Here is a 21,684-nt window from a genome sequence, read left to right as displayed (position 1 = left end):
TAATAAAATAAATAAAAATACATAAATGAATAATAATTATGAAGGTGTATTAATATTTACATAAAAGCTTTGTAACAAAATTTCAATCCCAAAAGGGGAAGGGCGGTATAAAAACTTAATAATAATAAATAATAAAATGTGAATGCGATGATAACAATGTGTGTGTAATATTTGTTCACAACTTATGGCACTCAAACATCTGAAGTGTATTATATACAGCTCTTACGATGAGCAAGTCTGGCCACTCGTGGTCAAGGGTAATATTTCTAACTAGGTAGTCCAGTGAAATATGGAATGAGATTCCCCATGGTTAAACAATTTAGAAATCATGCTTTAAAAAGTATTTTTTTAAAAAGGTAACTGATGCAAAACTACAAAGAAGAGCCTAGAATGAATATGTCAGTCACTAGCTTCTTGAATTATATTACCAAAGCCAAACACACACCATGAAAAAAACACCGCAGCACCAGGCTATCATATTGCTATTTGCATGACTGATGTAATAAATTACTGAGCCTGTCCTGAGAAGGGAGCAGAAGGACAAGAAAGAACAACAAATGTCTGTTCTGAACTACAACAGAAAGGCAGATAAATTGTCCTAATTCCACAACCCATTCCTTCAGTTACCAAAAGAAGACTATCCCTTGTCAGTTGTGAATGATGAATAGTAAGAAATTCAGAATAGTCCAGAATTAATCATTCTATTCACACACAATGGAATGATTTCCACAAAATCCAGATCCCAGCAGAAAAAGATTGGACTTTGACATCTAGTATTCTGACAGGAGATTGTCTTGCATGGAAGAGCATTCCAACATGCCAATATTCATCTGCAAAATGAAGTGGTATCTCCTGCTCTTTCACTCACGTATATCCTTCATATCACATCTGGGCCTAATTTTCCTTCTACGGTGAAGACTATGGGGCTGGTGGTCCCAATCTCCCCAGGTTTTCTTCCTCTAAGCGAAGGATAATGCCTCCACACATGCAACCTCAGCCAGAAAGGGAAGGTGGCTTACAGCACCTAACTCCACCCCCTGCTTTGCACTGCCACCTCAGTGGACATCATTGAACTTCTACAGAGCTCCCAAGCATGAGCTGCAGGTCTCATCAGATCCTCAAGCCTCCTGAGGGTTCTTCTCCATCTGTTGGAAGCTGGTCTAAAGGCTCTTCTGCCTTCACCCAGAGGAACAGGACTGGGTAAAAATTCTCCATCTCCTACCCTAAACAGCAATCTATCAGAGGTGGGACATAGGTTGAGATGGCAGACATAGGTTGAGATAGATTCCAAAACTGGACATGCAACTGATAACTGCAAATGATTTCTATCTAGAGTCTACTAACGTTAAAATGCTTTTAAGAAAAGAAAAATAAAAAAGACATCATTTTGAATATTTTGAACTCACTCTTCTAGGAGAACAAGACAGCCATCTTGTAATATCAGAAATTGGTGCTATATTGAGTTGTCAGCAGTAAGGATGCTTGATTTTACTCGGAAATACTGATTTGCCAGAACATATCAACATATTCCAGGAAGCCATATGATAGCTGAAGGGTCATAAAGCAAAAATGAGTAACTGAATAAAGTATTTTGGTGTTCAGCACTGAATATAAACACTGTCTCCAACATAAAAATGTATGATCCAAAGACCTATCTTAGGCATGACCAAGAATTTTGATATATCGGGTGGGAATTTTGATTCCTCAGAGTGGTACAGTGGATAGAGTACAGAGTGGAGAGAGGAGACTTGGGTTCAGATCTGTGCTTGCCAAGGAACTGGTAGAGCACGCTACAGACAGTCATACTCTCTCAGCCTAATTCAAGGGTTGTTGAAAGGATAAAAATAGAGTAGCAGGAAACATGCATGCATCCTAAACTATTTGGAAGAAGTTCAGAACAAAATTCAACCAAATAATCTTTGAACATCAGACTGCAGTGCCATATCATGAACTGCTTTTGCAAGCCAGCTTAGCTCCAGTATATTGTAGGGTTGCATGGAGGCTGCTACATGAAGAACCCAAGTGTAAAGAAACTGAGCATGCCAAATTAGCTGTGTAATAGATCGTTACATTCCACTCACAACAATTTATCACAAGGTTCGCTGTAAATTCTCTTGTGTTACATGCACAGAAAATTAAAGGTCAGTATCATGACAGTATAGCATGTATCACATACTGTTAGAGAAAAAAACCATGCTCACCTATGCCAGAGTGCTAGCGCTCACCTAGACACTTATTTTCCAGAGTTGAAGTACATCAACCAACAGGATGTTGTAGAAAAAAAATCAAACAAAATCCTGCAATAGATTTCTCAATCATATAGGTTGCCAGGTTCAGTTACTTTAATCAATTTCTGCCTTCCATAACATTTTAGGAATGGCAACAGCAGCTGTTGAAGATACAAAGCAGTACAATTTTGGCATGTGATCTAAGATGATGAAGAAATCCATTATGGGTTTTATTTTGTTCTGCTGTGTTTCCACCCGAAATGTCTTTCAGAGTTATGCCCAACAGTGATTGTGAAGGAAGAATTCTAATTTTAAAATTTTGTTTACAGAGATTTAGAATTTTTACCATACTATTTTTAAAAAAATCAAAACATAAAAACAATATTTCTAGATTAGTGTTTCAACAATAGTATTGAGAGTAGCACCCTATATATACTTAAATGCATATTTTAACATAAATACAACGTTTTTAAATAGTTTATAACCATTTAATTCTTTTAACTTAATTTCCCCCCTAAGAATTGTTCTTTCAATTTCAGCTTTCTGTTAAAATGGTTCCAGTTGGAAAACAACCACTGTTTGCTACTAGCAAAAGAAATTTCTGCCAACCAGGTTCGGGGAGAGAACAGAGACTGCTGATTTCCCACCATCATCACAGCAGGCATCCACACAGCACCCAGTGCAATTCCTGGGGCACAATGGTTGCAGAATGGGGCAAAGGTTGACGCACAATATTTTGGATGCAACCCTCTGATTCTCTGCATTTATTAAAAACACTTTCATACTACTGTAGAGTGTCAAGAGGCTACATTTCTTCTATTACAAAGTCCTGAACAGTTTGAGATCTGCATCTCTTACTATGTCCATTCCTGACTCTACAACCCATTTTAAACAGTGCTATCATCACAGCAGTTTTAAACAAGGGCAAAGAGAGTCTCTGTCTCAGTTTTCACGAACAGTTCATGAGGTTTGAATGTATAACTTCAAAATATAAGCTCTCCCACATAAAAAAAATATTCCCTGTACATAGAAAACTAGCATGTCAGAAAGGAGCATTCCATACCAGGAATTTTTGACACTATCATGGGCAAGTATTCTATCCTGTGAGGCCTCCACTGCAGTTTGAAGTACAGCAACAGGTTTACCATCTCAGCTGCTGCTTGTAAGAAGTAGGTCTCAGTGCCTGACACCATGAGTTGGAAATTTTCTTCCTCCTGGAGTTCATATGAGCCCAAACAACTTCTGAAGGTAATCTATATTTAAACAGGCATTTAAAGGCTAAAAGATAAGTAAGGGGTTTAATCTGTGCATTTTTAAAATCGTAGACTTTATATCTATTGTTTAGATTTTAACATGCAATTTTGTAATGCTGTAACCCACCAAAACCTAAATGGCTAATGGAGATTATAAGCCAAATAGCAGGGGATTCTAAAAGAAAACAGGACTCATATGAAGCTTGCCAAATCACTATAATCACAGCTTCCAGAAAATCTAGTAAGAGTGCTGGATGATTCATGAACTCCATGTACTTAAGACCCAGAATATCTGACTACGGCTTATTTCTTCTGAATCTAAAGACAGATTTAGAAATACAGATGTTATGTAAAACAGTTACATTTTATTCAAGCATTAGATCTCCCCCCACCCCCTATGACATTCTTGCAGGAAAACGTCTGAATATAGTTCTTAAAGGGCTTACAAAATATACAGTTATGGTTATGCTAAAGAGTGCAACTAAAGCAATTCCCCATCTTCTAATAGTTCTCCAAGACTAAAAATCTATTCATCTATTTAAAGAATTAATTTAACAAGTTTTCTACAACATCGATGAGCACAGTCCAGACGCTGCTTAAGCGGCAATATCCCATGACTTATTTTGCTCCTGTGCAGCAACTAATATTCATGTAAACAAGTCTCGTTACATTTCCCATACAGATGAAATGCAGTAGAAAAGAAGTGGGAGAATAAATATCCATGAATGCCAGTCCTCAGGTATTTTAAAGGAGCCTCTACCCACCCAAAATGCCAAAAAAGTCTTAGCGTTTCTAAAACCTAGCAAAGCAACAAGATAACTTCAGTTTGATGCTGAAGGAGAATGCATATGGTTTCTGCCTTGAAATTAAAAATCCACAATCAGAAGAACCATAAAAACAAACTATAAAAACAGGGTAAAGGTTGAATAATTCCCGAGAAACAGTAACATGTGTTTGCTTTAGAATCATCAAACGATTTGAAAAACACTGTTCTTTATATTTTGTTGTAGTCACTTTGGGAATGCAAAACTAAAGACCATAAATAAGTCACAGACATTTTTAAAATACTGCTTTAAGTTAACTGGGGTGGGGGGAAGGGCAGAGAAGCTTTCAACCCATAAAGCAGTGCAGGCAAAACAATATTCAGATGGGAATGTATGCCAAAGTGAAAACCTATATTTTAAGAGCTGTTTTAGACAAAGAGGCACACACGATGTGCAGGCTTGTCTGAAATCAATGTGACACATTAGAAAGCAAGCAGGGACAAGTTTTGCAGATACAGCAATCTTTCACAGAAGGCTGGTTCCAAAAAAACTGTACAGCAGTATTCTTACGAATATTTACTAGGAAGTCCCAGAATTATTTCCAACTATAAACTTCTAGGATGAGACTGAGTCTCTAAACATCTTCAGTGGAATCGGACTCTATAGGACAAAGCTGGTACACGCTGTTCTACAGACATCTTCCAAGTAAGTACAGTAGAATTTGAGAACCCCATTGTTTAAAATAATGACAGACTCTGAGTGTATATTTGTTTTTATATAATTATAGTATTTTCCTAATCTGGCAAAATCTTTAGTCTTTGCAACTTAACTACACTACATTTGAAATTCTTGGCAGTCTCAAGCAAAGCTCTCCCAGTATTTTATAATGCTGATCTGCACACACAGTAATTCATATTTGCTTCACTCAAGCTCTGCTGCTCTTCTTTCCTACTCAAAAAGAAATCATGGGTTATGATAACTTGATACTCACTCCACACTATCATAATGGAGAAAAGACAAGAAATGAACTGTGTTTTTTAAAATCTAATCAGCAAACTGATGCATTTTCCCAGACAAGTAGAGTCTACTGTAACTCTAATACAATGGTCGCTGACACACAAAATCTGAAAATACAAAATACATTTTAGATTGTAAGAACACCCCTTCAGGGTTGACCTAATGGAGGCCTTGAACATGGATTTGCCCTTGTTGGGCAGAGTAATGAAGATAAACTTCAAGTGGGTCTATCTTCTTTCATGTGTCCATTTGATATACACTTTCAGGGGCCTCCAGCCATCTAGGGTATACCAAATTTTCTCCCTAAGATGTCGGGTTAGGAGAAAAGGAAGGTAGGCACAGCTCCTGTGACATATGACATTTGGTAGCCACTTTTGGCTTAAAGATGGGGTTAATTCATAGGACCACTTTGTCTTTGTGGAAGTTCCCTTTGACAGGAAGTCCCCCTAATTCTGACATGCGTCCAACTGATGTAACAGCCACAAGAAACAGAGTCTTCATTCAAAGTCATTTGAGGTTGAAGTCTCTTATTGGTTCAAACAGCTCTAGTGAGCACTATAAGAACAATGTGGAGGTTCCTGGCTGGGAAGCAATGAGCCTGTGGAGGGTTAATCTGAATTACTCCCTTAATGATCCTCTGGATGGGTGGATGTTTGGCAATTGTTCTCCCCTGTAGAAGGGTAGAACTGAGGCCAGGGCCACCACGTGGCATCCGAGTGTGATGCCTTTAAGACCTGAAGAGCAGCCGCCTTGAGGAATTCCAGCACTGCTTGTATGCTAGGTTTAAGGGGTTCACCTTTTTTTGTTGGCACCATCTCTCGACCAGGTGTGTAGGGATGAGCCCCGCGAACCCAGCAGAGCCTCAGAAAGAGCGCAGGAATGCCTGTGCCATCTGTGTCCTTCTGGGCGCACACACTCACCCACCCCCCAGGCCCCCCGGGAGTCACAGGTCATGAACTACCTGACTCACGGTCACCAGGTGTCCCAGACAAAGGGACAAAGGGGCGCTTGCCCCCAGGTATGGATTAGACCCAGACGCAAACGTTTCCTCCCGCACGTAGGCAACCCTCCTGAACGTAGGCAAAAAGATGTCATGTATCATACGATATTCTCCCACTCTCCCGCCTCCCGGTCCGCCCCTATCGTAAGCCCTAATAAAAGGTGCCAGGGACTAGCACACGGCAGAGTTGCCAGATCCACGGATCACGCTTCCTGCCAGCTGGCTCTCTCCACCGGATGATATCGCTGCTTCTCGCCTCTTCCTTGCGACCCTCGTGGGCCGACTTCACAGGTGGAGTTGTAGATTCTAGTAGTGGATGGTCCAAGGGATGCGAGAATAGTCTTCACTACTTGTGAGGAGTATTTCAGTTTGAGTAGCTTGCGCCACTCAATTTCCAGGTGGTAAAATAGGGCCATTGGGAACTCGGGTGAACTACAGGACCCTGAATAGCATGTTCTCTTCAATCAGTAGTTTGAACAGTGGTTCCACTGCCATCTCCCACAATGTGGAGAACCACAATCTCCAGGGCCAAAATGCAGCTACCACTATTACTTCTTCCTAGTAGCTTGGGTATCACTGGGATGGCTGAACAGACATATAGCAATCCACTGGGCCATGGGGCCATAATAGTGTTGACCTCCTCCGCTAGCAGGTGGTAGAACCTGGAAAAGAATCTGTTTAACTGGCGGTTCTGGTGAGAGGCAAAAAGATCCACCACTGGATGTTCAAAGAGATCCTGAATCTGAAGGAAAATGTTTCTGTTAATTGACCAATCAGACTCTAGGACCTTCTGTCTGCTCCATGTCTGCGATGACACTGAGGGTCCCCTTGATATGTTCCATGTGAATGGAACTCAGATTGGTCTCCACCCACATCAATATCTTCCATTACTTCTCTGTGCGAACAAGAGAGCCTCAACCCTCCAATTGTTCAGGTACATCTTCGCTGATATATGGTCTTTGCAAACCAGCAGTTGTCAAGGTTGTGCCTGGCTTTGGAAGAACAGAAGGGCCAGATAGATAGCTGTAATCTCCAGTTGGTTTATTGGTAGTTTGCTCTCTGACAAATTAATTACTGGGTTTTATATACCGCCCTACCCCCAAAGGGCTCTGGGTGGTGGACAACATAAAATTACACATATACAGTTAAACCCTTAAATTAAAACGCAGCGATCAATATAATAACCAGTGTCCGCAATAAACCCTCATTAAAACCCTCCCAAGAGGGGGAAAAGAAAAGTGGGTCCCATCGATGGTAAGGGACCCTGAGCACAGGAGGATGAAGGGGGCACTTATCAGCGGCTGGACACTCTAAAAACCCGGTGGAACAACTCCGTCTTACAGGCCCTGCGGAACTCATCAAGATCCTGCAGGGCCTGGACAGCTGGAGGAAGAGTGTTCCACCAGGCAGGGGCCAGAGCCTTTACAGCCCTGGCCCAAATGGAGGCCAGCCACATCATTGAGGGGCCAGGAACCACCAGCAGATTGGCCTCTGTGCTCAGCAATGGAGACATATGGGGGACATATGTGGGGACATAGGGGTAATGCGGTCCAGAAGGTACGAGGGTCCCAGGCCGCGTAAGGCCTTAAAGGTCAGCACCCATACCTTGAAGATGATTCGGAACTTAACTGGGAGCCAATGCAGGCGGCGCAGCACCGGTTGAATATGGTCACGGAAGGTGCTCCCCATGAGCAAGCGAACCGCTGCATGTTGGACCAGTTGTAACCTCCAGATCAAACACAAGGGTGGGCCCGTGTAGAGCGAGTTACAATAGTCCAACCTGGAGGTGACCATTGCATGGATCACAGTGGCTAGGTCCGCGTGGGAGAGGAAGGAAGCCAGCTGCTGGGCCTGACGAAGATGGAAAAACGCAACCTGGGTTGTATGGCCACCTGGGTCTCCAGTGAAAGAGAAAAATCCAGGTAGACCCCCAGGCTGCGAAAGGAGGAGGTCGGTGCCAATGAGACCCCCTTCCACACCGGAGGCTGGAAATCCCCAACCTCACCCCTGTGGCCAAGCCAAAGGATCTCTATCTTCGATGGATTAAGTTTTAACCTGCTCTGCTGCAACCAACCAGCGACCGCCTCCAAACAATGCTGTAGAGCTGCAGGGGCGACGACTGTTCCCCGCTCCATCAACAGAATGAGCTGAGTGTCATCGGCATACTGATGACAGATCAGCCCAAAGCTCCGTACCAACTGAGCAAGGGGTGGCATATAGATGTTAAATAACAGCGGGGACAATAGTGCCCCCTGAGGCACTTCTGGGAGGCTTGGTCCCCGCACCACACTTGCTGACTCTGATCCCGGAGGAACAAGACAATCCATTGAAGGACAGTGTACCCTGGAAACGGCCAGGCGGTGGGTCAAAAGATCGTGGTCGACCACATCAAACGCTGCGGTCAGATCTAACAATACCAACAGCACCGATCCGCCTCGGTCAAGCTGCATACGGAGCGTATCTGTGATGGCGACGAGAACCGTTTCCGTCCCATGCCCAGCACGGAAGCCGGACTGGAAGAGATCGAAAGCCGATGTGTCATCCAGGAAACCCTGAAGCTGCTCCAACACCACTCTCTCAATTACCTTCCCCAGAAACGAAAGATTCGAAACGGGGCAGTAATTGGCCAGATCCCCAGGATCTAACAATGGTCTTTTCAAGAGTGGGCGGACCACTGTCTCCTTCAACCCACCAGGAAAGACTCGTTGCTCAAGGGAGCCATTGATGATATTCAACAGGTGGGGTCGTAACTCCTCCTGGCAGATTTTGACAAGCCAGGAGGGGCACAGATCCAGAGGACAGGTAGTAGGTCTAACAGCAGCCAAGGTCCTGTCGACAGCGGCTTCAGAGAGCAGGGAAAACTGGGCCTGAAGACGGCAAGGGAGCCTCCAGTTAGCTAATTCTAAACAAAGTGGGGGGAAGGTCATGGCGAAGAGATGTGACTTTATCTGCAAAAAAGATCATGAATGCCTCACAGCTAATAGCCAATTGAATATTTACTGAGCCCTCCAACAAAGAGGTCAAGGACCAAATCACACAAAACAATTGTGCCGGGCGAGAGCTAGCAGATGCGCGAGAGGAGGAGAAGAAAACCCTCTTCGCCTTCTTCGTCACCATCTCATAGGCTTTCATAAACGTCCTATAAGATGTTTGCACAGCTTTGTCACGAGATTTCCTGCACACTCGCTCTAGACGTCTGAGTCCCCGTTTCATATGGCGGAGCTCCACAGTATACCTTGGGGCCCGCTGAGAATGGGGACACAGAGGACGCCGGGGGGCAACAACTTCGATGGCATCGGAGAGCCGGGAATTCCAATCCTCCACCTGCTCATCGAGTGTGCCAGCAGGTTCAGGATCCCGCAGAGCATTCAGGAAACCAATTGGATCCATAAGTCTCCGCGGGCGGGCATAAATCAGCCCATCACCTAGACAGGGGTGGCGCGGCAGGTCCATCCGAACAGTCAGGGCATAATGGTTGGACCATGGCACTCTGTCGACAGAGGATATGACCAAATCAACTCCCGACCCAAAGACCAAATCCAGAGTGTGACTGGCCTCATGAGTGGGGCCAGAATTTACTAAGGAGAGGCCTAGCGTCGCCATGGATGACACTAGGTCCATGGCCGCTGTACATGAGGCGGTATCGACATGGACGTTGAAGTCACACAAGACAATAAGTCTGGGGAATCACAACACCCAGTCAGCCACCACCTCCAGCAGCCGTGGCAGGCTGTCCCCAGGTGTGCTAGGCGACCGGTACACCAAAAGGACTGCCAACCTCTCCAAGGCCAACCACTCTAGGCCAATGCACTCCATGCCAGTGATCTTACTAAAGTGCACTGTGATCTAATAGTCATCGTCTTTTATCTGCGAGCTTTACTGTTCCCTTATGCCTTTCCTCCTTTTAATATTTACACACTTATCCCATACCCTTTATGTTTCCAAAACTTTTTGTGCTCCCAATTTTATTCTGCCAGTAGATTCTTTTAGATCAGTGGTTCCCAAACTTTTTCAAGCTGCCTGCACCTTGGCTTCCAAGTTGCATCCCTAGTGCCCCCCCCCCCCACCAACCACAAATATATGAACATACACCTCTTCCTTGGTATTAGGTCTACTGCAAATTAAAAACTTCCAACACTGTAAACATACACACATATTTCACAAATAAAAAATGACCTAGTAAAAGTAAACCAATTTAATGATCTGTTTTAGCCATATGAAAGTGTGTATCTGCATCCCACCCGTTATGTCTTCACAGTTTTCATGGGATGGATGCACTTGGTGCAAGGATATCAGCTTCTCGACATCAAACTGCAAGGCACTAAGAGGAAGTCTTATATCACCACATTCAGTAATTTCAGTCTGTGTCTCTGTTTGGAAAGAAGCTGGGTGACTCCACTGAAGACCTGCTCTACTAAATATGATGTTGGGATGGTAATAAAGTAGATCTTGACCATGTCCCACAGTGCAGTGTCTTTTTGAGAGAACCATGTAAATGGGGAATGGAAACTGAATACTAAAAACGCCCTTGCTGGATCTTGCCTTTGCTCACCCCTCCCATCCCAGGCTACACAGTGAGGAGAGTGCTGTGGGGGAAAAAAATCTTGCCTTGCAAAGCAGCAGCGACAGGGCTCTTTGCCTTGGTTCCTCTCCCCAAGGCCACATAGCGAAGGGAGTGCTGTTGCAAAAACAATCTTGCCTTGCAAAGTAGCAGCAGCGGGGCTCTTTGCCTCGGCTCTTCTTTACACCCTAAGCTACACAGGAGAGGGCTGCTGCTTTTCCTTTAAAACTCACCAGTCACCAGGAAGGAAGGAAAAGATCTTTTTCTTGCCAGCTGGCCCAGGAATCCCTGTACCATCCCCCTACTGTCCAAAATTCTCTGCCGCCCCCCTACCACCTCAAAATTTCTCACACCTCCCCTGATGTTTCCACTGCCTCCAGAGAGGCAGTACTGCCCACTTTGGGAATCCCTGTCTTAGATATATATTTACAATTTCAAAATAATTTAGCCTTTTAATTGTGCCTTATTTACCTTATGTTGGCAATATTGATTGATGGACTGATACATATTTTACTTAAATAAGTCACAAAATGAGCTATGTTGCCATTTTTAACAGAAATGTCATAACATTATAACATTCAAATAAAATTTAACCACTGAACTGTGACCACACATCACAATTTGATCATGAAAAATGAAGAGTAACCACAGAACAACTGCAAAGAATTATCAGCATACAGTGACACTTTTTGATAAACCAATTACATAAATGCAACCCTAAAGTCATTTCTTAGAAGAGCCAATCAAAACTATTACTAATCTCAGCTGTACAGTAAAACTTCCAGCTATTGACAATATTGTCAAGAGATGAAGTTCTAGACTTATGGGGGAAATTAAAAACCATTACATCTCCCAGTCCTGACAGTATATACACAAGATGTGAAATCCTTGCAATTTTTGGTATCTGCGAGTATTTATTCTTTTGCATCAGGATTGGCTTTTGCTCTTTGTAGAAAGGAAAAGATGATTGTTAATATATCCAACGATCACATTAGACAATGATCAAGGAAATAAGATCAAGATGGTACAGAAGATGATTTTTGTTGTTCAAGCTGTTGGCAGAAGCAAAGTACCTGGGATTTACAGTCAGTTAAAGACATCCTAATTCATTAATCTGCAAGTTTTAATTAACTGCATCAGCATAAAAAGGTATGCAATGAGAACAATAGTTCCAGAGGAAAAAAGCACTTTGTCTTTCTTTTAGAGTTTTATACACATATGTGCCCATGCTGGAATAGCTCCGTCTCGTAACAAGCACTTTGTCCTGGGTGAAAGTCACATCAATTAATGTTTCTTTTCTATCTGTGCCTGTCTCCTATGGTTTAACAAAACAAAATAATTTGTGCTGCTCAATTATTTGGGGTGACCTTTTAATATACTGATCTAACCAGTCACAAGTTAATGGTGGAAAGGTTCAAGAGGAAAAAAGAAAAAGAAAAACACGATGGTCAGGAGTAGATTTAAATGAGCTAGTACATATGGGAGAACCAACACAGAAAAGCCAGTTTAGTTCAGAGCAAGCTGTTGATGGGTTACAGAGAGGAGCTGGCATTTTCATCTAAAGCAGGAGAAAGCATTTACCAAGTCATTTTGTGGTATGCAACAATGTCTCGAAATCTTGTGCTAGTAGATTGGTTGGAGCAGACTAGTAAGCATGTTTATGCTTCTCAGACAGACACACACCCATGCAGCGAACAGTAATTTATGGATGTAAAATAAAAGGCTTCAAGTGAAGTTTCTTAGTTCACACCTTTACATCTGCCATTACCCTGAAGCACAACTGTTATTTGAGAAATACCATTCTCTACAACATTCCAGTTGAAACAGAGATGTATGACTTGTACCCGTAGTTAATCCGTTTTGCTTTTTCAGCCTTCCCAAGCTAAGTCTTCTACTTCCAAATAAATTTACTCTGAAATAAAATACAACAACCTTAATTGTCAATGTTTCTGAAAGTATGGACTTAATAATAATAATACTTCATACATTAAAAGCACTACTAAAACTTTATGGCAAATTTGCAGGTTTAGAGGGCTATTTTGAATAAATCTATTATAGTAGTAGACATTACAATGATTTAGAGTAGCCTTTTTCAACCTTTTGACCCTGAAGGAACTCTTGAAATATTTTTCAGGCCTCGGGGAACCACTGCACATTTAGGCTCAAATACAGGCCATTCATTACAAAATCATCATATTCATTTCATGTGTAGGCCTGTATATATTCAGTGCAGGGAAATGTCTGAAAAGATTTAAATTCTTCATTGATCCAAGAGTTCAACCTAGAAACCCTGGTTGAGAAACCCTGTTTTAAAGCATTCCATAAAATTCTTATAGCATTAAATGTTAAGTAAGCCCTCAACTGATGAGTGCAACTAGTTGTGGTGGGTTTTCCGGGCTGTGTGGCCATGGTCTGGTGGATCTTGTTCCTAACGTTTTGCCTGCATCTGTGGCTGGCATCTTCTGAGGTGTATCACAGAGGGAAGTCTGTTACACACTGTGTCCAGTGAGAAGGGAATGTTTTAGTGGGGTATAAATTGTCATGTCCCCAGGTGGGGAACCAATCAGTAAGTGTTTGAGTGGAATTTGCTATGCAAAGGTGTGGTTGATAGTATAATATTGCAGGTGGGGTTTTTCTGTCCAGGGAGTGATTCACATTTGCATTCCCTGCAGCAGCAGCAGCAGTAGTAGTATTGGTAAATACAACTTTTTGATGAGTGCAACTTTAAAAAAAAATGTGTCTACCTGATTGGGTAGATACCAGCTACTCAATCAAAAAGCAAAATGGAATACACATAGAATTTCTGTATCTTGATTCCAACATGATTTTAGAATGAGGATCACCTTTGCTTTTTCTGGCATCTGACACATCCTGTCATGGACCTGTGGGTATTGAGGACTCCTCTGATGAAGAGACAGCAGGAAATCCTGGCTCCTGTCCACAGCCAATAGTAGAAGTAGCACAGGGAGAAGCAGCCTCTGTAGGGCCAGACATGAGACCACAGCCAGACACCAGTGCAGTGACTGTGCAGCCCTCCAGCTCTGAGCAAGCTGTGGAAAGCCAGATGCCAGCCTGCTCACCTCCCTCATTCCCAAAGCCTCAGGAACAGAGGAGGAGGAAGAGAACACGCAGAGCCCTACAGAACAGAAGACAAGGTGCACACCTGGCAGCCCAGCACAGGCTCTGCATGGACAGTGAGGAGGAGTATTTGCAGGAGCAGGTCTGAGGGGAACCACAACTCATCCCAGCAATTGATTTTGAAAGGCAAATTACAAGACCTATATTGTACAGCTTTTCCCAACGTCATTATACCATCAGCACAGTGAAAGGTCACAGAGCAGAAACCAGCATTAGAAGTTGATGTCAAGCCTGGTAATACAACAAACAAGCAGAGAGATAGAGAGGGGGAAAAAGGCAGCCCAGCATAAGATTGACAACTTACAGCTCCCAAGGCTCTATTATAAGTAAGTCTTGGGTTTTTGCTCTCATATTTATCCAAAAACACTTTTAACCTTCCAAGGCTTCTGCAATACTTAATACATAATGGACAAAATCTCAAGTGCATTTTATATTACAAAAGTAACTAACCTTATAACCACAAAGGTTTTTCTTAGGACCACAAGGGCATTCTCTAGCACTGTTCATGAATGTTGTTTTTCTATTTCCTGCTCACAGAGGCTCATCAAATCTAATACATGAGCTTCATCCAGAAATGCTATTAAGATCTTTTTTGAAAAATATGGTTTGGCTTGGTTATCCAAGAATAGTTGTGGAATTTTAATACTAGTTTCATTTTACTTGGTTAGGGGTTTAAAAAATAAGCAGTGTTAAGTTGCTGCAATTCTTACGAATAAAATTGGCTACAGGCTTTACAAATGTGCAAAAGATCCCTGACAGATCATTTTCAGGAAGATAGATGGCACATATGAATGTTTAATGGGCAATTTAGAACTTTTAGAATTTACTTATTTTATTTTGAGTTCTTTGGCACACAGGGGTAAAACTGCAGTTAAAACTCTGCTCACAACCTGAGTTTCATCCTGACGGAAGTAGGTTTCAAGTAGCTGGCTCAAGATTGACTCAGCTTTCCATCCTTCTGAGGTCAGTAAAATGAGTACTCAGCTTGCTGGGGGTAAAGTGTAGACGACTGAAGAAGGCAACAGCAAACTACCCTATAAACATAGTCTGCCTAATGGTGGCGAACCTATGGCACTCCAGATGTTCATGAACTACAATTCCCATCAGCCCCTGCCAGCATGGCCAATTGGCCATGCTGGCAGGGGTTGATGGGAATTGTAGTTCATGAACATCTGGAGTGCCATAGGTTCGCCACCACATATACACTTTCAGAAAAGATATTAGTATGGTCAATTGAGGAGCAGCAGTCGAGAATGCTGCATGTTTCCACATTAGGATATAAAGGTAAAAGTTTCCCCTTCAGTCGTGTTCAACCCTGAGGTACCACTGCAAGAAGTGATTTCATAGGCAAGCTGTTTTTGTGGGGTAGTTTGCCATTGCTTTCCCTGGCTATTCTTTACCCTGCCATTGCTTTCCCTGGCTATTCTTTACCTAGCTGTGTGCTAGGTACTCATTACCAAACAAGGAATGGATGGATGGCTGAGTTGACCATGAGCTAGCTGCCAGAATATCTGACCCACAGGGGGCTCGAACTCCTGACCGTGTGAGTGGCAGTGAAAGCACTTAACCACTATCGGCAAGGTGTGTGGGGAAGATCAGCCTGGAGTAAAGGCGTGTGACTGAGTTGGGTGCTAATGTTGTATAATTAAACTGAATGCTAAAAATGTATTTTTATTTTCAAACTTTCAGACAGATGGGGGGAAAGCAGGGCGACGTAGGCACTAGGACCCAGATAGAGAATTCCTCAGCAAAGAAGGTCTGGCATGTTGAGTTCTGGTGCGGAGGAATATACAACCCTACTAACATTTTTTTTTGAGACAAACTATAACAAACGTCATGGGTCAATAATTTATTTATACTCCACATTTCCTCTGGGAGAGGATTCAAGAGGCTTATGTCATTATTCTCTCCTCCATTTTATCCTCAGAACACCCTTGCAAGGTGTGTTAGGCTGAGAGTACATGACTGGCCAAGGGACACCCAGCAAGTTTCCATGGCAGAGTAGAGATGTGAACTTGCTCTCCCAGATCTTTGTTGAACACTCTAACCACTACACCATGCTGGTACTTTATATTTGATCTATTTAAACCTTTAGATCTTAGTGGGGGATAGAGAGGCAGAGGGGAGAGAGTGTGGCTTTCTTAGAAATGACATTTAATTTTAATGCTCTTCCCTTTCACAAATATGAGAGAAAACTTAGTCATGAGGCTCTGCAACAGTTATGTAACATTCTACATCATCATTACAGAAGTTGGTTCACAAATGTATTTTTCCTCACCCAATGACTGATATTTGTTGTTGCCAAAACTAACACATCTGAAAGAATCCAATGATTACTGAATCAACAGCTACAACTCCCTAGATAAGTTATGCATGTCTACATTATCCAACAAATTAACCCTTCTAAACCATCTAGCTTTATCATGTTTATATCCATTTGTAATTGTATGAATCAAACCATCACAAGAATTTAAAACAATGCAGTAAAATTCCCCATCTTCTGATGTTTTGTCCTGTAGCAAAACCCCAGGTTTGTCAGCCAAAAGGTTTTAGTTTTAACTAGCCAGGGACAGACAAACAGAATGCTGAGCATAATATTTTGAAAATGGCTTACATGATAGAGAAAAATAATGCCTAATGCAGTAAGATAATGATCTGAAAATCAGTATTGTCAATTGGAATTTGTGCTTCTTTCCAGATACCCCTTTAAAATGCAATCTGTGTTGTCCATGTCTCAAATATAGGATGTGCATAGAAAAAGCTTTCATGTTATTTATTCTGAGATTATCTCCTTCATTCTTTTTTCACTGACAGCCTAATGCCGTTTCAGACCAGTTGAATATAATAGAAAAATCACCTGTATCTCACAAGCTAGAGATTCTTATTTTTTTGAATAAAAATTAAATGTCTGGTGGTAGGTCTCTGCAAGTGTAAATCTCTTAAGTGACTGCCAGGAACAAACCGGGCAAGGCCATATGTAATCAATAAGTTATTTCGTTGATAAATTAAAATACATTTAACTGTAAAAATGTTCAGCTTGAGAAACCCACAGTGTGGTCTTGTGAAATGCCTATTGGGAAACACAGATGAGCAAGAAGATCATATTTAATAATGCTTTATGATGGCATTACTATGGTTAAGATGTGGATGCATTGTTTTCAAGGGGCAGGTTTCAATGCTCTAAAGTAGCCCAGTAGAAGTGATGTGAACCTCAGGCCTTGGTATATTTGGGAAATGACACTGAACCCAGCCTCAGTGTCTTCTATGCCAAAGATGTAGTCCATGTTGTAGACCATGCTCCCTCAAAAACACAACGTTAACAAAACCCAACATTGTTTTCACACCTGAAGCAAACTAACAAAGAAGTAGGAAAAGCATTTGCTGTCTCTGATTTCACTACAGATTATTTAGTAGATGTCCTCAGTAAAAGCTGAACAGTCTAGGACAAGCAGTAGTCTAGTTGCATAAATGTTATGACTAAAGTTAAGAAAGCTCTCACTGCATTTTACTCATACTTAGCACAAGAATGTAAATATTCTGGTATAGCAGATCCTTGTTAAGCACATAAGAATATCAATCAAAAAAAGCTATTGCTAATCTACAGGAGAGAAGCCTAAAGCAAACACTTTGCACACTGAAGGTCCCATATTTGATTCCCAGACACCTCCAGTTAAAAGATTCCTGGCAGCAGGCCTAAGCAATATCTGCAAATAAAGCCCTGGAGAGCTGTGGCCAGTCTAAATATATAGTGAGCTAGGAGAAGCAATATAAAGTACCTTATTACACTAATGTTTATTCTGAAACTACTATAGTTATTTGGTAAAGTCCCTTCCTTAAATTTAGGATGACTTGTCTTAGAGCAAGAAGTAACATTAGACAGGAAATCATGCCCTCACAATGGATTCCTCTCTAGCATTCACTGTTGGCTCATTCCTGGCTATGGCACAGCTCCTCATACTTGACTTGTGGTTCCCAACTCCAGGTTTTGTTTAATGCTTCCCATGGTCCTGCCTTGGCAAATGAGATCCCTCTTTTCACATTAAGTGTCATTGATAGTTGTACAACTTCCTATTATATGCTTAAAGTCCCAATGACTCCTTAGTCTGGAAAGGCTGAAGACCACCAGGCTAGACAAACCATAGTGTTCCTTCAGCCCTTCAATTGCCTGAACGATTTCACCCTGCTTATGTTCTTTAGGTATAAAAACACTTTTAAGAAGATTGTGTGTTTATGCATACACAAGGTATAACAACCTGGAAGAATTTTAATACATAATTCAAATATGCAAGAATGGAAATCTTTCAACACAGGCTCAGTCAGAAGTTAATAACTAAATAAGAGCATCTCCTTTGAGGCACAGAGTGAGCCATCAATGGCACATTTCCCATTTCTCCGTAATAAAGTGGCAGACTCCCCTAGATGACTTCAAAATTAGAGACGCCTAGTCCTGACAGAAGATTGTGAATCAACATTTCTTTGCATCCAATCCTCAGAACATGCCTCCCCAAACCCTTTTTCCCAAGTTTGGTCAAGTCACACAGCACAGACTCTGATGACTGCGCAGCGTGACATCAGCTCAAGCCTGTCCCAAGTCAAGAAGTACCAGAATTCACCTGAATAATTTCCTGCACCTGAAAATGCACACGACAGAACCCAACTGGAGCTGCTCTAAGTATGCCATCGTACAATTCTATTTCCTTTACAAAAACACACCTTTCCTTAGCAGAGCACAGATGCTCTGTGGACCCGTAAAAATGGTAGGAAGAATCTTTTAGCATCTAAATTTGTCCCTAAAATCATTAGTGAAGTATTAGACTGCTCAGCAGTCTCTTTGTGATTCAGAAAGAGAACAAGCGCTGGATGCAAAGACCTAATGCAAGCAGGCTGGCCAACTAACACGGTGCGACTTTCAAAGGGAGTAGAGGCAGGAAATTTTTACACACTTTGAAAAACAGCTGCTTTAACTTACGAAATGCTATCAAATTGGACTTGCCACGTTTAGTCCAAAGAGGAGATGCTACTGGGCAAGGACACAAGGCAGATGCCCTCTGATGTCTCCACTAAAATGTTCTACACTTACTTTAATATTATTAAAATAACACTCATTCGGGGACTCCCGCCATCCTGATGCTTCTCAAACAGCCCGACTCCGCATTTAAATGAGCCCCAAATCAATCACGTTCCCAAAAGAGTGCAAATGGAGACCCAGGTCCGGTCCAGCGACTCTAGGAGTATTTGAGCTTTGCTGGGCCTTCTCGAAGTCCGGCAGGAAAAGAGCGGTTCCCTACCTGCCCAAATACCCGGAGAACGGGGGAAGGGGGCATCCGCCGTCTCCACTTGCCCTCTCGTTCCCCCCAATTCCTCCCTGGGGCCCCAGTGAAGAAGGGGACTGAGTCAGTACCTGCCCGGCTCTCCGGAGGGGGGCGCGTGGAGCTCAGCTTCCTCTCCCTTGCTCCTCCTCCTCCTCACTTTGCTGCCTCGCCTGTCTCCGCTCTCTCCCCGTTATGGCTGTGGGGCAGGAAGTGAGTGGTCCTTCTAGGGGCTCCCAAACGTAGCTCAGTTACTATGGGACGGGCTCTCTCTCTCTCCGGAAATCACTGCCGGGAAAGCGGCTAGGCATGAAGGAGACGGAGAGTGGAAGGAAAAGGGGGCGGGCCGGTTATTGAGACTAGCCCCATCTTGAGCGTGGCTAAACCGCGCCGCCATCTTCAGTGTGGCGGGGTCCCGATTTCTAATGCCGCTAAGCGTTGGTATAGCAGCCGGTGGTTTATAATGCCGACTAACAAACCCAGCTTTTAAAAAAAAAACTTCAATAGGAATATTGTGAAGGAAAAGTCTAGCCACGATTAGTAGACTTGGTTGACTGCATCGAGCTCCCACGTTCCAAAACAGCATAACTGAGCTGGGAATCTGTTCTGTCTCTCTGTCGTTTGATAAATATATCAGAGCATTGTTGCAAACGGGAGTAGTTGAACATTTGATCTCATGCGGATGTTTGTGTTTTTGTGTTGTACACATCTTCAATAGTAGAGTCAGTTTCCCAGCTTTCATTTCTTGTGGGAGATCTTCCTGTTAGTTGTGGGTGTTGGTGGATCTGAATAATTCCAAATTATTAAAAGTTGATCTCATCCATATACCCGATTTAAGATAGATATTTACATGAGCGGAGTATTGCACCGGGACACGAAGTACATGTTTGAATGTCTGTCTTGTTCACTCGCGTTAATTTGCTGCAGCCAAAAAAACAAATCTTGCAACTCCTTAAAAACTGCTTAAAAAACTAGCATATTCATAAAAAATGGCATAAACTTTGGTGAACCAGGGCTCATTTCATCAAGTGCATGAAGATGCCATTGAAAGAGCATTACTGAGAACATGCTCTTACAAGTGATGATTTGAATTTAGGTCCCATTCTGTGAATATCTTACTTTGTATAGTTTCTCTTTTGAACCTGAAAAATGTATCGGATAATTTTAAAAAATATTTTTGTAACAGGTTCAGAAGATCTCTTACTTAGCCTGGAGGTTCTCATACTTCAAAGGATAATTTCATCGCATCTCTTTTAAAAATCTACGAGTGAAGAATGATTTTCATGAACATACATTGAAGATTAATTAAAGTCCTGTACTGAATAAATGCTGTTAGTGAGGATGGGAGTCAGAATGCATTTGGAGGTTTAGTTGATTTCCAAGACTAAATTTATTGTAAGTTATAGCTCCAAGGGCTGGTTATATTTGGAATTTTTCCATTTTTCTATTGAGTTCTTTAACTTCCACACTATGTTTGGAGATTAAAGACAGCTGAATAGACTGAATTTGTTGTATATTTTTAGATTACCTGTTTGTGAGTAGCTGAACTGGAGAAAAATTATTAAGATGTGCTGAAATGTGATAAGGTAAGTAGGGTTGCCAATTTTGGCTTGCTTGGGAAATGTCTGAAGGCTTGAGGTTATAGCCTGGGGAGAGAGGCAGGACATCAGTAGGATGTAATGCCACATATTCTGCACTCCCAAACCACCTTTCCTCCCCCCCCCCCCCCCCCCAGGAGCTGGCTGTAAATTCCAGATCTTCAAGCCCTGCTTGGAGGTTGGTTTCTTTAGTGTGACCTAGAACCAAAGGTTACCAAAAAAAGGTGAGACGGTATGGAAGAAAAAGTTGTTTGGAGAGCAAGATGGAAAGCCCATATGCCTACAAGTTTGTGAGCAGAACCTGAATTGTTATCCCTTACCACACTTCAAACAACATTTGCTCACCCAGTCTATAATTCAAAGGTATTCTGCTGTCTTTTCAATTAGGATAGTGCTTCTAGTCCATTTTAGTGATTTACATTGCAAGCCTATGCAGAATCACTTCACTGAGCCAACTGATTTCAATGGGTTTCTGCACAGGATTGCACTGCAAGAGTACAGATCCAGGATATGGTAGTTACTACTGAGTAAATAAATAAAAAGTGCTGACAAAAGACACTTAACCTAATTCTGTGTTTAGCTAACCCAGACTATACAGAACTAAATGTGTGTCCTTGAGAACAGGCCATTATTTCCTGATCCTAACCACATTTTAGCTATTAATGTATTCATGAAACAAATGTGTACTCCTGAAAACAAACTCTTACATCCTTATCAGAACACAAGTATTGGGAAGAAAATCCTACTGATTATAATGAGGTCACCAAGTCAGTATGTGTATGTGGGGATCACAAGGGGAAAATTCTTCCACATTCC

The 21,684-nt window shown here is 42.2% G+C and overlaps 1 protein-coding gene across 7 annotated transcripts in view; it reads right to left on the bottom strand.

Annotated features, from left to right (window-relative positions):
- Nucleotides 1-19,553, bottom strand: part of DISP1 (dispatched RND transporter family member 1) — a 93,771-nt gene extending 74,218 nt beyond the window's left edge. For 4 of the 7 annotated variants that reach the window (XM_048502624.1, XM_048503058.1, XM_048502530.1 and 1 more), the window contains exon 1: nucleotides 19,363-19,553. Coding sequence is in view for 1 of the 7 variants with exons in the window: in XM_048502481.1 (XP_048358438.1) it covers nucleotides 19,250-19,285 (36 nt within the window). In the remaining 6 variants the exon portion in view is untranslated. Of the gene's footprint in view, nucleotides 1-19,249 lie in introns of all 7 variants that reach the window. The other 3 variants (XM_048502965.1, XM_048502481.1, XM_048502705.1) reach the window with 3 other exon arrangements.
- Between the last annotated feature and the right edge of the window lie 2,131 nt (nucleotides 19,554-21,684).

The sequence above is a fragment of the Sphaerodactylus townsendi genome, linkage group LG01 (genome assembly GCF_021028975.2).
Source record: "Sphaerodactylus townsendi isolate TG3544 linkage group LG01, MPM_Stown_v2.3, whole genome shotgun sequence".
NCBI lineage: Eukaryota > Metazoa > Chordata > Lepidosauria > Squamata > Sphaerodactylidae > Sphaerodactylus > Sphaerodactylus townsendi.
The sequence above is the reverse complement of the archived record's forward strand: the minus strand, read 5'-3'. Positions and strand labels throughout refer to the sequence as shown.